This window comes from Cyrtonyx montezumae, unplaced genomic scaffold (assembly GCF_038088225.1).
Source record: "Cyrtonyx montezumae isolate F1298 unplaced genomic scaffold, pur_monq_1.0 scaffold_3, whole genome shotgun sequence".
Classification (NCBI taxonomy): Eukaryota; Metazoa; Chordata; class Aves; order Galliformes; family Odontophoridae; genus Cyrtonyx; species Cyrtonyx montezumae.
In genome coordinates this window covers 153292230-153304474 of record NW_027072034.1, presented here as the reverse complement: position 1 = coordinate 153304474, position 12245 = coordinate 153292230, and the positions used below count along the sequence as shown (strand labels likewise).

General features: G+C 38.7%; 1 protein-coding gene across 2 annotated transcripts in view; it reads left to right on the top strand.

The window, feature by feature from the left end:
- Positions 1–12245, top strand: part of SEMA3D (semaphorin 3D) — a 141108-nt gene that overhangs the window by 119439 nt on the left and 9424 nt on the right. For both annotated transcript variants that reach the window (XM_065743710.1, XM_065743711.1), the window contains exons 13-17: positions 2495–2583; positions 4321–4362; positions 5545–5702; positions 7938–8002; positions 10110–10249. In XM_065743710.1, coding sequence (XP_065599782.1) covers positions 2495–2583; positions 4321–4362; positions 5545–5702; positions 7938–8002; positions 10110–10249 — 494 coding nt within the window. The remainder of the gene's footprint in view (positions 1–2494; positions 2584–4320; positions 4363–5544; positions 5703–7937; positions 8003–10109; positions 10250–12245) is intronic.

The following is a 12245-nucleotide window of genomic DNA, read 5'->3' as shown; positions in this document are numbered from 1 at the left end:
CTTGCAGTTTGTCTGTGAATGATTGTGTATATATTTGCATTTTTTATAGCTGCGTGCGTAAGGAAAAAGTTTGGCTTTAACATAGTATTTAAATTTAAAATCTCTGACTGGATCATCTTACAGAATGATATGCTAAGAATTATTAACATACCTATTCATAACATTTCTAAAGTATAATCCCTTGTTTTATTCCACTGAAATTTCATGTTCATAATCCACAGTTTGAAGTTCCCTAAATAGTAATAAAGCATTTTGCACTGGTAGATCCAAATACTTCACTAAGAATTTCATTACCATTATCTTTATCTCACAGTAGATGAAAAAGAGGTACATGGGGAGGAAAATGTTTGTCCTAGGGCAGTGGGTGAGCAGTGAGAAACTAAATCTCTGTTTGAATCCTGCCCCAGTGCTATTGGATTATACAGCATTTTTTTCTGTCCTATAAGTACATTTGATATCATGGAGTGTATTTTGATACTCTGAAGTGATCTGGGAAAGGTAGTGAATTGTCGTAGGGCATCACCTCTTACAAAGTGTGTGCTGTCTGAGCTTTTCCACCTGCATCATCACACCCACAAGCTCAGAGAGAATTTCTTTTAGGGCATTTCTGTATTTCAGCTCAATTCTCACAACTTTATCTTCAAAAAAAAAGGAGGTGTATCTTCAAAAAAGAGGAGGCGCCCTACAGTCCCTATATATAAGTCATAGACAGAAAAACACAGTTTTGTAGAATAGAACATTAGTGTGGCCTTAATTCCGTGTTTTTCAGGAATAAAATTTGCAGAAAATCTATGCTGCTCTTTGAATGCAGTCTTTAGTGTTGCCATCAGAGAAGGGAAGTGAACACATTCCCAAGCTATGAGATGCCTAGAATTTGAGAGTACCCACTAAAGCTTTTTTTTTTTGAGTGATAATAGTGAAGAAAAGTATTTTAAAACATAAGCTATCAGAAAAGATGGTTTCAGTAGTTAAAAAGCATGAGGTATTCCTTCAGTGATTGCAGAGATGCTTTCACATGTTTCCTGTTCTCTGCTATTGAGTTTGTCAAAGCAATACAATTATACTAAGAGACAAGCAACCAAAATACTGACAAGTTACCTGTCACTACTACTACTGATAACTAATTTTTCAGAGTAATTGGAGGGCCCAGTTTGTACCATGCAGTCACTAGGTGGCACTCTATGATATGCAGATACTTATTTATCTGCAGTGTCTTCCTTAAAAGTGAGTTTTCCTAAGACACAATATTTTATTCCATTTTATCCTCTTAATTTTTCTTACTGAAGAAAAGAAAGTTAGACTCAAAGATTAAATTTCCAATATCAGATAGAGACACTGAAAGCAAATATATCAAATAATCTCTATAATGTTTAGCATCAGCTAAAAAAGAAACTTTTTATGTATGCAATTATATTATTGCAGAATTTAGGAAGGCAGGCAGTTCTGCACATGCAACCGCACTGCAGGGCTTTGTATATAGACAGGCTTTGGTAATCATGTTCAAAACAAAACTATGTCTAATATATAAGGCAAAGTGAAATACTTTTAACTTTGATTGGTAATATGATCTCCTGTAGTTTGGAAAAACAAGAATGAATGTCTCATTCCTTGCATTATGATGTATTATTTTCCATCATTTCAGTATTAGAGATAGTGCTTAGGATTAAGATGCGCTGTGTCACTTCCAAATTGCCCATTGCTGCACCCAGCTCACTTACCTCAGCAATTCTTAAGGTTTTTGTGGTTTTTTTTTCTCTTTTTCCTTTTTGTTATTATTAAAACCAATAAAGATTCACCAATGTTCAGTTGTCTGAGATGAGCTTGTTTTTTTGTTTTGTTGGGTTTTTTTATGTATTAAGAATGCAGGTAGAAATTAATGAATAGATGAAATAAAAAATCTGATTAAGGAGCTATGCTGATGTAAATTAATCCTATTAAAAATAAAACAATTTTCTGCTGATTTGATCATTTATTCTCATTAAATTGGATCAGATAGGCCACAATTCCAGCTAAAAACCAGCTAAAGCAAACATGCAGAAAATTTCATTTGAGATAATGAATGTATATTTGTGCAGCTGCAGAGTTAGACCACCTATGTCAAGCACAACAATGCACAGTTGCATTGGCTTAGACATACAGTAAACATATTGTATAGAGCTATGTAGAAAGAAACAGATGCATATAAGGGTAGACATCATTTGAAGGCTACAACCTTGATGCGTTAGTTTTATCTTTCTTCCACAGTATTTGATGGTTTTTTCTGTGTAATCAAAGTTAAAAAAATCAGTTGTTTGTTCTTCTGTTTGTTTTTTTTTTACATACAAGTTGAATAAAATCACAGAATCTTAGAATAACCTGAGTTGGAAGGATCTGTAAGAATGATGGAGTCCAACTCTGAATGTGTGACTCCAACTGTGAAATGAAGTAAGGAAGTGAAGTAGCTGAGATGTAACAGCGTGTTTCATATGGTGAATGTTGTGAATGTTTGTTTCAGACATAGGCACAGTACTGAAGGCTGTGAGTATCACCAAGGAGAAGTGGACTAAGGAGGAGGTAGTCCTGGAAGAGCTACAGATATTCAAGGTAAGCATTAACAAGCACTGCATCAATTACTCAGGAGACTTTAAGGCTCAGAGTGTCCTTATCTGTATGACTGTTTGCTCAGTGGAACTAGTTCAAGATTCCAGAGGGACAATTCTTAAAGGCCTTGATATTCTCTAGGAGAGTCAATTGGAAAATGTAACAGAAACAAAAGACCGTGATTTTTCAAGCTCATAGAAAGTCTCAATTTTCCCATCTCGTTCTACTTTGGAATACTATTTTGAGCCTGACCTAATTATTTTATTTTTAATCGTGATTTTCGTGTTATCTCAGCTTTGGAATTACTCTTTGTACAATTATGATATTAAAAGCAACCATATAAGAAAACCAACAGACATAGAAGAATTATTTAAAATAAACAACTTTAGGAGTTGGAAACTAAAAGAAAATAAATCAAACTAAGTTTTGATTATCAATATGTTTTAATCCTTTGATGTGGGCTGACTCAGCACTTTTGACCATTTTGATTTGGTTACTCTTGCTGAGTGACAGTGAAGAAAAGTCACTAGAGCCCTGCTCATGCCAATGACTACTTCATAAAAAGAACTTTTAAAAAACCCAAACGTCTTTTCTGCAGCATAGACATAATTTATCATTGACCTCATTGCTTGCAAGGAAGCTTACACAGACATATCATGACAGTAGAAAAATTGAGACATGCACAGTCCCTACTGATTTTCTTTTCTATTTGGAAATTTCTTCTTCGTTCTTTGTATTCTTACATTGCTTTGCATTCTCTCCCTGTGTGCTTTACAAGGTCTTAATAAGAGTATCTTCCCATGCTAAATAAATGAATTTGAGACCTAGAGACAGTGTTGTCCAATCATGAGGACAGGATCTTTAAAAAAAATATTTTTACAGTGCCTTTTGATATATCATGTGTATGATAATTTTTTTATTTTAAAGTTCTACTTCTTGGAGAAGGATGCCTTTGTCTAAATGTATTGGACACCAATTATAAATTTTGTTCTGAAAATACCAAGATTACTTAATGGCATGCCAAGTAATCGGGAGATTCAGTATGCACACCAATTTGCTGCATTTTTAAAACAGAACGTCAAGGGCAAATGTACCATATCATATTTAAAACAAAGGAAAAAAAAAGATTATTTTTTCTACTCAAAAGACATTCCTTCACATTTTTATTGGTAACATTTACGTTACATCTATGTTTTTGAATCCAGAAAATTGAAGGGAGTGAGAGGCTGAAAAAACATCTCTTATTCCCTAGAACCACATTAATATTAAACAATAGGCTTAAATTAATCATCTTCTATTAGGAGATAGATAATACTCTGAGCTTCGTCCTGTCCTTACATCAGTCATTGGCAAAAAATTCACTTTCACAGAAGTGAAATGCATCCTGGTGCAGAGGATCTGTGTATGTATCCCTTAAATGCCACCAAAGACTTTCAAATACTGTTTAAAATGAACTTAAGTTGATGCCAAGGTTTGTTGCCAGTTACTGGTTTGGGTAGATTGCAAACTCTTAAGAGTTAATGACAAAAAAAATTATAGGAGGCATTCTTGGAGGTATGAATTTAATGAGTTTTGTTGTTTGCTTTGTTTGTGTGTTTTGTTTTTGCTTTAACATTTGTTTTAACCAAGTAAACTGATCTGCTATTTTATATACCTTTTGGAAAAGTTAGGTCCTGTTCTTTTTTTATTAACTTATTCTGTGAAGGTGTGAACTAATGCACTTTCCTAATTTGTTTTCAGCACCCTTCATTTATCTCAACTATGGAGATTTCTCAGAAGCAGGTAATCACAAACCCATTTAATTACTGCAGGATATATGGTACACTGAACAGTGAGCTTGTTATTTTTAGGTGATGTCTGTTACTTATTGGCCAAACTTTCCATGGGTAACTCTTAAAATGTATCTGGAAAGAAGGGGACATGTTAGAGCTTGTTTCCCTGCCTAATTCACATTTGCTTACAAACAGTAATTTGTGTACCCAAGCTGGTAATTATTCATGGAAACAAATCTTTAGTCATATGGTTGTGGGATTTGTGAATGAACTCACTGCACATTTGTTTTCTGAACACTAGCAATTCTTGTCTCTTTACAATCTAGCAATAAATTATTAGTAGTATTATTGTTGTTATTTTTATGTATTAGCACTCAAGAGAGCTCAGGGCCTCATTCTACTTAACATTGTGTGTGCAAAGCCTGCAAACAGGCCCCCTCTAAATCTGAATCGGTGTGGTCCCTTCTGGTGGGTCCAGTCCCAGCTGGGACTCTCCCTATGGGAAAGTGTTTCAGGATAGCTCCAAGCCCTGAGATGGCTCTGTGTATGTTTTGGAGGCATCCATGGAGGTGGCTCCAGTACTGTGCACCAAATTCAGGAGGTATTTTGCCCTGCAGGCATGCACAGAGCAGCTGGGTCCTGTCTTCCCTGAAAAAAGGTGGCAAGCCAGCTGGAAGTATTGTATGAGCCAGCTCTGGCTCAACAGTCTGCTCTTGGACCACCCTTGTCTCAATTAGCGATCCACTCACAGACTGGGGAGAGGTGAATAATATTATCCCAGTACAACCAAAGGATCAGAAGCAGAAGATGATATTTTATTCACACAAAGTCATCTCTAGTTCCCAGATTCGTAATATCATGGCTAGTTAACTGCTTTTTTTTCTTTTAACATGTGTTCATAAGCCCCTCTCACCATGCACTGCTTCTGTGGTTTTATTTTTGACGCAGCACAAAGCCGAAAGTGTAAGGGTGTTGAATGTTGTCGTCTTTCCAAGACAGCAGTGCCCTTGCCATTAGGGTTTGGTGGGGACTGACCATTTCACACTGAGCCCTGAGAAACAGTTTACAGTAAAGGAGAAATTCACTCTTTTTTAAATCTGGGGAAAGGCTGAAAGCCTGCAAGTGTGGCACTGAAGAAGAGCCAGGCTACTTGGAGAATGATCCTAATTCATTTGCTTTGCCTGATTTGCAGCAACAATTGTACATTGGTTCCAGGGATGGATTGGTTCAGCTCTCTCTGCACAGATGTCACACGTATGGGAAGGCTTGTGCAGACTGCTGCCTTGCCAGAGACCCATACTGTGCCTGGGATGGAAACTCCTGTTCCAGATATGCCCCCACTTCTAAAAGGTAAGAAAGAGTACCACATGCTGTAAAAGATCTTGTTGCTTGCAAGAATTGTAGAGGTTTGCAGTAAGAATGTGCCACTTCTTGTAATTAGTTTGTTGGTGGTTTTTTTTTAACTACTTTAACTCACCATATCATTAGCCTTAAAATTTGATCAAACTCTGGCCATGTTTCACGTTTTCTGCTTGAAGAGCTGTGAATACAACATAGCATTGTTTAAGTGTGTGTGGCAGTGACTTGACTTCTGCAACGAAGATAATAAGTCCAACATTTTCTTTTTTTTATGCTATATGCTTAATGCATGAGATGCTCAGGTTGAGCACCAAGTTGTGACAGTGGAAGAGGGATGTGAGAACCTCCCTTACACTTTTTCTTTTTGCACAGTGCACCACTGCAGTTTTAAAGCAGTTTGCCTTACTATCACTCCAGTATTCTAGAATGATCAGTAATGAAGTGCAGTTCAATCAATAAAAGAAATGCATTTAGCTCCGTGATCTAAACAAACTTTTCCTGTATGATTTAACTAACTTGGATAAAGCAGCGCTCTCCCAAATTGTATTTGTGGTCTGAGCCATGAGAGGGAGACAGAGATTTAAGCAGCGTGACTGGGCCACTCCAGGAGCAGCTTTTCCACAGTGACAGAAGCTATATCTGAACTTTCAGTCCACATCATCTAGGGCAGCAACATGAATGTGCATGGAGGAAGAGCATGCTGCAGGCTCCAGTGGTGCAGTACTTAATCTGATGATTCAGCTTGGGATGTGCCTGATAGAATTTTTGCCTGATTTAGCTGGAGTTCTGAGCTGGCTGATTGAACTGGAGTCCACAGCCTCCTCATTCCTCTTTGCCTTGAAGCCTTCCTGACAGTAAGTCTTGTAGCTAGGGTCAGAGGTTGCAGGCTGAGCTCAGGCTCTGGAACGAGACTTCCTTCCTCAGGGACTGGAGCACTGGAACCTGAGCAATTAGACAAAGCATTGAAGTTAATGAGTCATGGGTTACTGTGTCATGGTGTCAAGGAACTTTATATATTTTCCTTCAAAGTCAAAGCAAACTAAATTCAGAGAAGCATAAATGAAAGGAGAAAAGCAAGTGTTCAGGCTCACTGCAAAGTTAGTCACACATGAGGCTTACTGAAGCCTGAGGTGGGCTGGGACATAGAGATTGATGGTCCACACTTTGCAACAGATGTTCATTTGGTGGGTAGGCCTAACGTCTGTGACTACAAAACAAGGGATGTGTGACCAGCCTTGGGAATCTTCCAGTAGATCAGTTAGACATTTGTCTTCCACTGATCAGTCTTTTCTTCCATCATGCCTACAGTTTTCACCACAGCTCAGCCTTGGGAAGTTGCTCTCCTGCTGAGGCATCACTCTGTAGATGTGAGGTCCTGCTTTAGTGTCACCGTGAGAAAGGGAGTTCCTCCCTAGGTCTCCAATTGTTCTACTGAAAAAATAAAATAAAAAACGTATGTTTGTACCTCCTGGGAGATAAATGCAATCATCTATAGATGAAATGTTGTGGGCTTTTTAAAATGTTATTACACAAAATCATAATATGTTTAAGTAACACACAGACATTATTGAGCAAGTTTACTGTGGAATGGTCTCAGACCATTGACTTAAGCTCTTTTTCAATCCATACAGATGAAAGACAATCAGATTTGGCTTTTTCTTTTTAATTTTCAGTGTGTGTGTGTGTGTGTGTGTGTGTGTTACCAAAGTAAAATATAAGTTTTCTACCTTCATTTTAGTAGTCAATTTACAGGCCAGTATCACCTAGAGCTGATCCCAGGCTCAGGTTTTATTATGACCTGCTGAAGCTTAGATCTTTTTCATGGCATAGAGCATGAAAGACTTTTCCAGACATTTACAAAACTGTCCACCTACCAGGACACCCATATCTGGAATACACTCTTAGAACAGGTTTAACTAAACTCTTAAAGCAGGTTTTTCTCTCACTGTATGGCACATTATTTATTCTAGGAAGACTTTTTCTCTCTTTTTTTTTCTCCCTTTCTCCTCCCAGTGGTTTTCCCAAATCACAGGCCCTTTCTCTTGATGTCAACTGTACAAATCTCTCTAGGCCAGATGCCGCTTTGAGGGTGAGGCTGGTTTTAGTTAAGACTGTAATTGGCAGCAGTAGGGTGGGAGCAATGTGTCTCCACATCTGCTGAACTCCTCTGTATTTTGCTGTTGAATTCCAGCAATTATGCCTGAAGTGTTCATGCTTTTCCCATAGGAGAGCCAGAAGGCAAGATGTCAAGTATGGAGACCCTGTCGCACAATGCTGGGATGTGGAAGACAGTGAGTATTTTGGACTATTAAAGTAATTGCCTTTATTGTGCTTCAGATCTCAACGCACACTTAAATTCCCAGAGCCAAGCTTGTTAGGGGAGAGCCAGTTCAGATGGGCACCCATGGGTCCCAAGTTGGCCACTATCCCCAGCACCCAACCAGGGGAAGAAAAATGTCTCACATAAACAGCTACCAGCACCTCTGTTAATACAGAAATAGGGGAAATAATACCACACGGAAACCCTCAGGTATGACAGAAGAATACACTATCTTTTTCCCTTTACCCACATGGATTCAAGTCCCAAGACCCAGCTCCAGCTGCCAAAGCAGCACTTCCTCTCTCCGCGGCTACTTAAGTACTCCCGTTATTAACAAGCACATATACTCCCTCCTGTCAGCTCCCCCCTCCTTTTCCCACACCCTCTTTTCGGATGCCAAGGAGTCTGGCTTGCTCCTTTGGCAGCTGCAGCAGTTCCCTTGCAGCGTACACTGTCAGTATGAAATCCTGAGGTTATGCAGCAATCTCTGCGGCAGCATAAAATAAATGAAAAGCATTCACAACCAAATTTGGGTTTGTCTGGTGTTCTTACAGTCACTTATTAAAGTGAACAACCCAGTCAAAACAGTATTGATAGTATCGCTGTGCTCTAATTCTGATTCGGGAAAAGCCACCACTTTCTATTGATCTCTGGTGACTTTCATGCTGTGGTGGTGCTGGATGCCTGCCGCAGATCTCGGCATGAGTCCCTGCAGAAATCAGAGCTGCTCACCACAGGATCAAAGCATAAGTCTGCTGCACAGCATAGAGAACTCCGACTGTACATGTGTACATGCAGACATAGTGAAAAAGTCAGGATAAAGTCTCTTTTCCATTAAAGTAAATGGCGAAACTCCTGTTCATTCCCCAAAAGCCAAAATTTCTCCACTTTCTGTTTGCCATCACTTTACAAGTAGTGGTATCTGAGACTGTGCAAAGCTCAAGGTTACAGAAATGCTAGTAGGAAGGCTGACAATGTCACAGTTTCCTGGAAGGATAACTAGATACTGGAAGAGTCAGTTTTCCTAGACAATGTAAAATGTCTTAGCATGTAAATTGGTATTAATCTTTTGCCGTGATGCAGAAACCCCAACAGAAATTTTACCCAGCTGGGGATGACCCCTGTGTGCCATAAAACCATAAAGTTGACCTGTGCCACTTCAAGCTCTTGGCTTATTTTTGCTATTTGTGATAATTAACATTATGGCCCAAAAACCTACTTAAATTCAGTTCTCCGCTGTGTAATATTCTGTCCCAGAGACTGGATTGTGTGCATGAAATTATTTGGCTCTACAGAAATCTCTGTGGCATAGTGAAATGAAAGAAAAGCATTTAATGCAGAGAGCTTGAATTTCTGTAGCTCTCATGCATGTTTGTACTATATAGAAAAAAAATAATCCAAAACTTTATCCATTTTATTGTCGAGATAACTTTTGATTTAAGAGACGCCACTGCTTTCACCTTTCTCTGTGTTATTTGCAGGGTGTAAGAAATAGCTTTTGTCTGATGATAAGGCAGATAAGACATGAATAAGGAAAAAGATACGGAGTTACAGAGATTAGAGACGCTCAGGTCTACCAACTGACAAGAAAGAATGCAGATCTGCTTGTGTACTTCATTGTTTGGTCTGAAACATGTTACATGGAATTTCAGAATATTCTGAAGACAGGCAAACTTGACTTAAACCTTGCAACTGCTTTAGCATGTTTAGGAGGAACAAACTAGACCTTATGATCTACCTTTAACAGCTGCTCCATCTCCCTCAGGTTTACTAGTTGCATTACATAAAGGAAAAATACAGGTCAGATTTTAAATTCCTCAAATGTGAAAGCCTCCACTTTAAAATGGAGCAAGCTCACAGTATAGATTTTATTGACCTCCTTAAAAAACAGTTGTACTGGAGGAAGGTTAGCAGCTGCCTCTAAATCCTCATAGTTATAGTTTAAGCTAAAAGTTAAGTTTCCTTTTGCTTTTTTATAATTCACTCACTCTTATAGCATCTGTTCTGAATCAGGCTATTTTCCCATTGCTTTAAAAACCAGGTCAGGGTTAATCTCCTGTACCATGTTTGCTTTCCAGGCATTAGTCATGAAACTGCTGATGAAAAGGTGATTTTTGGCATTGAATTTAATTCAACTTTTCTGGAATGTATTCCTAAGTCCCAGCAAGCCTCTATTAGGTGGTATATTCAACGCTCTGGAGAAGAGCATCGAGAAGAGGTAAGTTATAGTCATCAAGGCAAGTTTCCTCTATAGAGAATTCAGCTGAGCATTGAGAGGCAGGAGTTACTGGAATTAGCTGATGTTTTACTTTTCCTTCTTCACCCTAGTATCACATAGCATTCTGGTATCACCATTTGGGGGATGCAGTGGGGAAGAGAAAAGCTGTTTGCACTGGATCATAAGCAGATTTAGATACTTATTTTGATTTACATGCTCATTCCATTAAAGAAAGAAAGAAAGAAAAAAAAGAAAGAAGAATAATTAGGCTTTAATCAGTGGTAAAAAAAAAAAAAAAACCTAAAAAAAAACCACCCGGAATGTACTAAAAATAAGTAATGCCTTTTTGTTCAGTAATTAGCTCAACTACTTCCGCAGGTAGAAGTATGTGCAAAGCCCTTTGCTTTAATTAAATCTCTGTTCCATTTAGCGTCTATCTACTTTCCCTTATTCTGTTAAGCAGTGCAGCTAAGAATTTCCGTGTATGGCTTGCTGTCTCCCATGAGAAGGGGTGTGTTGTGTTAAGAGCTTTTTTGTTTTTGCTTTTTTACTTGTTAGTTGAGCCTGAGCTTTTTTCTGGAATGGTACTCCGTGTTGAAGAGATGTCAGGTTAAAAAACTGAACCTTGCACTCAAAGTAGAAAGGAGTGAGTTTTGTGATAGCCCTTAACTCCTGCAGGAGGCAGTTTTGGGTCCTCACTGGTGGAGAAGCCCTGGAAAAGCCTTCAAGTCCCTCCTTGGCCCTTTGAACAATGTCCTGCAGATTCTTTTCTGAGCTAATGACAAAGGGGCCCTCCTACATGCCCAAAAGGTCAACAGCCTGGGACTGATCTGGACTGGGTTTGAGTGAATTTCAAACCTCAGGAGTCTTCATAGCCTTTCTCATACATGAATGATATTGTAACTGAGGCCAGGTACTGCTGTGATCGCAACCATGGCAACGGGGAAGGAGATGGGAAAAGAACTGCCCTTTCAAATGGGCTCCTCCTGGGTATTAGACACACTTTTCTGTTAAATGTTCATCTGAGACAAAATTACTTTAAATGGGAGGAACTATCAAACATACAACCAGTCTTCCATTCTTAGTGATAACTTATCCTATGAGGCTTTCTGAGTGCAGAAAGCTGGGGAGATGCAGGAGGGGGCAGGTTCTTACGAGAGCATCCCCTCTGGGTGAGAGATATTTCAATCACCACCCATAGCGTGGAAGGAAGTCTCCAGAAAGGAGGCCACCTCAAAGTGAAGGCTAATCATGGCTTGACCCAGATTGCAAGAGTATGGGCTAAAAGGCCCCTCTAATCTGCCTCCAGGTGTGACACAAAACACAGGGCTGTCTGTTGACTATGATGCAGCAGTACTTTCAATTTACACCCCTTCTATTATTTGCACTTTGGATTGGCAAAGATTCTTTCCCCTACTGGGAATAAACATCTCGTTAACTTACAGATGCATGCTTCCCACAAAATGCACTGAATACCAAAGGAAGGAGATGAGTGGTTTGAAATACCATCTCTAACCTCCAATACTCTCCATACTTGGAAAGAAATTGTGGTCTTTTGATCAGCAAGACAACCATGCTCAGCCACAGATGGTTGAAGTGAAAGCCCAGCTAGAAGTTTATCAGCCTTTAAAGGACTGTGGGCATTCATGGTTTGTGCTTTAATTGATTTACCTTTAAGTGTCTTGTAAGAAGACTCAGTTCTCTACTTCCCTAAGGCAGATGTTAGCAAATGAAATTACATATTTGTTCAGAGAAATGAGTAAAGTATTTGCTTAATTCTAACCATGTGTTGAAGATTCATTTTTTAAATATACTTAAGGAGGTATTGTAAATATATGTATTATTGTTATTCTAAACAGTAACTTATGTCAAGTTCTGTGGAGACTATCAAGTTTTTAATTTATTGCAACTATAGGATGTGTCCTCAGAGCTACAAACTTTGTTTGAAAAAGTCTATGTGAAGAATGTAATATTTCTGTATCACAAGAAGAAGTAC